Source organism: Homarus americanus, unplaced genomic scaffold (assembly GCF_018991925.1).
Source record: "Homarus americanus isolate GMGI-L3 unplaced genomic scaffold, GMGI_Hamer_2.0 scaffold42150, whole genome shotgun sequence".
In the NCBI taxonomy this organism is placed as follows: Eukaryota; Metazoa; Arthropoda; class Malacostraca; order Decapoda; family Nephropidae; genus Homarus; species Homarus americanus.
This window is the reverse complement of record NW_024713731.1, coordinates 62719-67500: the sequence shown is the minus strand read 5'-3', so window position 1 is coordinate 67500 and position 4782 is coordinate 62719. Positions and strand designations below refer to the sequence as shown.

The following is a 4782-nucleotide window of genomic DNA, read 5'->3' as shown; positions in this document are numbered from 1 at the left end:
TCATGGATAGGTGGTGAGTGCATGGGTCAGGGGATAGGCAGAGATAGATAGGGTAGAGAATGGGGAGTAAATAGGTGGGTGGGTGGTTCTGATATGACAGTGAGAAGGTGAAGAATGGGTGGAAATGGAGAATGGGGGTATGGGTGAAAACTGAATGCCTGATAGGAAGAATGGATGGAAATAGGTGATGGGTAAAATGGGTGACGATTGACGACATAAAAAACATATGAACAGCTGAGAATAAGAGACATGGAAGAAAGAATTAATAAATGAGGGAATAACAAAAAATAACAAAAATCAGCTTCAAAAAGTAGAAATAACAAAGGAATATAACAATATGCGAGTATAATCAGGTGGTATAACTCTTAACGGGACGAACAAACGTGATATAATTGTCTCTGTTGGATTAATTATCAGGTATACAGGTTAATTATACACTCTTCTTTACCTGGAGAAAGGGAAGTACACCGCCTCAATAATTCAGCCCCAAAAATATAAAAAAGAATTATATATTTTTTAACATTATTGTGGTTTAAATATAGCCCAGAGGTTAATAGCCCAGAGGTTAATGGCCCAGAGGTTAATAGCCCAGAGGTTAATGGCCCAGAGGTTAATAGTCCAGAGATAAATAGTCCAGAGGTAAATAGCCCAGAGGTAAATAGTCCAGAGGTTAATGGCTCAGAGGTTAATAGTCCAGAGATAAATAGTCCAGAGGTAAATAGCCCAGAGGTAAATAGCCCAGAGGTTAATAGCCCAGATGTAAATAGCCCAGAGGTTAATAGTCCAGAGATAAATAATCCAGAGGTTAATGGCCCAGAGGTAAATAGTCCAGAGGTAAATAGTCCAGAGGTTAATGGCTCAGAGGTTAATAGTCCAGAGATAAATAGTCCAGAGGTAAATAGCCCAGAGATAAATAGCACAGTGGTTAATAGTCCAGAGGTTAATAGTCCAGAGATAAATAGTCCAGAGGTTAATAGTCCAGAGATAAATAGTCCAGAGGTTAATAGTCCAGAGATAAATAGCACAGTGGTTATTGGTCCAGAGGTTAATAGTCCAGAGATAAATAGTCCAGAGGTTAATAGTCCAGAGATAAATATCCCAGAGGTTAATAGTCCAGAGATAAATAGTCCAGAGGTTAATAGTCCAGAGATAAATATCCCAGAGGTTAATAGTCCAGAGGTAAATAGCACAGTGGTTAATAGTCCAGAGGTTAATAGTCCAGAGATAAATAACACAGAGGTCAATAGTCCAGAGGTTAATAGTGCAGAGGTTAATAGTCCAGAGGGTAATAGTGCAGAGGTTAATAGTCCAGAGGTTAATAGCCCAGAGGTAAATAGTCCAGAGGTTAATGGCCCAGAGGTTAATAGTCCAGAGGTAAATAGTCCAGAGGTAAATAGTCCAGAGGTTAATGGCCCAGAGATAAATAGTCCAGAGGTAAATAGTCCAGAGGTTAATAGTCCAGAGGTTAATAGTCCAGAGATAAATAGTCCAGAGGTTAATGGCCCAGAGGTAAATAGTCCAGAGATAAATAGTCCAGAGGTTAATAGTCCAGAGATAAATAGTCCAGAGATAAATAGTCCAGAGGTTAATAGCCCAGAGATAAATAGTCCAGAGATAAATAGTCCAGAGGTTAATAGTCCAGAGATAAATAGTCCAGAGATAAATAGTCCAGAGATAAATAGTCCAGAGGTAAATAGTCCAGAGGTAAATAGTCCAGAGGTTAATAGTCCAGAGATAAATAGTCCAGAGGTTAATAGTCCAGAGATAAATAGTCCAGAGATAAATAGTCCAGAGGTAAATAGTCCAGAGGTTAATAGTCCAGAGATAAATAGTCCAGAGGTTAATGGCCCAGAGATAAATAGTCCAGAGATAAATAGTCCAGAGGTTAACAGTCCAGAGATAAATAGTCCAGAGGTTAATGGCCCAGAGGTAAATAGTCCAGAGGTTAATAGTCCAGAGGTAAATAGTCCAGAGGTTAATAGCCCAGAGGTAAAAAGTCCAGAGGTTAATGGCCCAGAGGTTAATAGTCCAGAGGTAAATAGTCCAGAGGTAAATAGTCCAGAGGTTAATGGCCCAGAGATAAATAGTCCAGAGATAAATAGTCCAGAGATAAATAGTCCAGAGGTTAATAGTCCAGAGGTTAATAGTCCAGAGGTTAATGGCCCAGAGGTAAATAGTCCAGAGGTTAATAGTCCAGAGGTAAATAGTCCAGAGATAAATAGTCCAGAGGTTAATAGTCCAGAGATAAATAGTCCAGTGGTTAATGGCCCAGAGGTAAATAGTCCAGAGGTTAATAGTCCAGAGGTAAATAGTCCAGAGGTTAATAGCCCAGAGGTAAATAGTCCAGAGGTTAATGGCCCAGAGGTTAATAGTCCAGAGGTAAATAGTCCAGAGGTAAATAGTCCAGAGGTTAATGGCCCAGAGATAAATAGTCCAGAGATAAATAGTCCAGAGATAAATAGTCCAGAGATAAATAGTCCAGAGGTAAATAGTCCAGAGATAAATAGTCCAGAGGTTAATGGCCCAGAGATAAATAGTCCAGAGATAAATAGTCCAGAGGTTAATAGTCCAGAGATAAATAGTCCAGAGGTTAATGGCCCAGAGGTAAATAGTCCAGAGATATATAGTCCAGAGGTTAATAGTCCAGAGATAAATAGTCCAGAGATAAATAGTCCAGAGGTTAATAGTCCAGAGATAAATAGTCCAGAGGTTAATAGCCCAGAGATAAATAGTCCAGAGATAAATAGTCCAGAGGTTAATAGTCCAGAGATAAATAGTCCAGAGGTTAATAGCCCAGAGATAAATAGTCCAGAGATAAATAGTCCAGAGATAAATAGTCCAGAGGTTAATGGCCCAGAGGTTAATAGTCCAGAGATAAATAGTCCAGAGGTTAATAGTCCAGAGGTTAATAGTCCAGAGATAAATAGTCCAGAGATAAATAGTCCAGAGGTTAATAGTCCAGAGGTTAATAGTCCAGAGATAAATAGTCCAGAGGTTAATAGTCCAGAGATAAATAGTCCAGAGGTTAATGGCCCAGAGGTTAAGTCCAGAGATAATAGTCCAGAGGTTAATAGTCCAGAGGTTAATAGTCCAGAGGTTAATAGTCCAGAGATAAATAGTCCAGAGATAAATAGTCCAGAGGTTAATGGCCCAGTCCAGAGATAAATAGTCCAGAGGTTAAGTCCAGAGGTTAATAGTCCAGAGATAAATAGTCCAGAGGTTAATAGTCCAGAGATAAATAGTCCAGAGGTTAATGGCCCAGAGGTTAATAGTCCAGAGATAAATAGTCCAGAGGTTAATAGTCCAGAGATAAATAGTCCAGAGGTTAATAGTCCAGAGATAAATAGTCCAGAGGTTAATAGTCCAGAGGTAAATAGTCCAGAGGTCAATAGTCCAGAGGTTAATAGTCCAGAGGTAAATAGCCCAGAGGTTAATAGTCCAGAGGTTAATAGTCCAGAGACAAATAGCCCAGAGGTCAATAGTCCAGAGGTGCATAGTCCAGAGGTTAATAGTCCAGAGGTTAATAGTCCAGAGGTACATAGTCCAGAGGTTAATAGTCCAGAGGTTAATAGTCCAGAGGTTAATAGTCCAGTGATAAATAGTCCAGAGGTTAATAGTCCAGAGGTACATAGTCCAGAGGTTAATAGTCCAGAGGTTAATAGTCCAGAGGTTAATAGTCCAGTGATAAATAGTCCAGAGGTTAATAGTCCAGAGGTTAATAGTCCAGAGATAAATAGCCCAGAGGTTAATAGTCCAGAGATAAATAGCCCAGAGGTTAATAGCCCAGAGGTTAATAGTCCAGAGGTTAATAGCCCAGAGATAAATATAGAAAGTCAGAGGTTATTAGTCCAGAGATAAATAGCCCAGAGGTTAATAGTCCAGAGATAAATAGCCCAGAGGTTAATAGCCCAGAGGTTAATAGTCCAGAGGTTAATAGCCCAGAGATAAATACAATGAAGATGAGTTGAAATAATTGTGTTGTAAGTGTAGAGAGTGACAGTAAAGTGATAATAAAACAAGTACAACTATCCACACACACACACGCACACACACACACACACACACACACACACACACACACACACACACACACACACACACACACACACACACACAGACACACACACACACACACACACACACACACACACACACACAGACACCCCCCTGCCTGCTGGAAATATGTCGACGACTCCACCATTGGGATCAGCGTCAACAATTTGCTCCCAACTATACCGCCCTTCAGGATTTATTGAACAGTCTTCAAAACTGGGCCACCAACAACCACGTTACCATCAACCATACCAAGACCATGGTTATGCACATCAACCTCTCCTCCGACGTTGTCCCACCCCCTTCCATTACTTTAGGTCCCAACACATTCCAGGTTGTAGATTCCACTAAGCTCCTCGGCGTCACCATAGACAACAAACTAAATTGGAAACCACACTTCAGTGAAGTTGTCAAATCCTCCAGTTTCCGTCTCCACCTCCTCCGCCGACTCAAGTCCCTCGGAGTTCCTGCACACGAGCTCCTCAGTGTTTACTCAACATTCATACTTCCCAAGCTCACCTATGCCTCCCCACCTGGTCTTCCTCCCTAAATGCCACACAACGTAAACACCTAGAAAAAGTGCAAAAGAGGGCACGCAAGATTATTCTCCCTTCCTACTCCACATATCAAGAAGCGCTCAACACACTGACCCTTTCGACTCACTGACCATCACCACGACCTCATCTGCAAATTTGGTAAGAAGCTTCTACACCATCCTCGACACCGGCT

At 40.9% G+C, this 4782-nt stretch overlaps 1 protein-coding gene across 1 annotated transcript in view; it reads left to right on the top strand.

Moving 5' to 3' along the window:
* LOC121874717 (periaxin-like) overlaps positions 1-3858 on the top strand; it is a 5661-nt gene extending 1803 nt beyond the window's left edge. Inside the window, exons 2-3 of the mRNA XM_042378995.1 lie at positions 543-3141; positions 3175-3858. Coding sequence (XP_042234929.1) covers positions 543-3141; positions 3175-3858 — 3283 coding nt within the window. The remainder of the gene's footprint in view (positions 1-542; positions 3142-3174) is intronic.
* Positions 3859-4782: the final 924 nt, after the last annotated feature.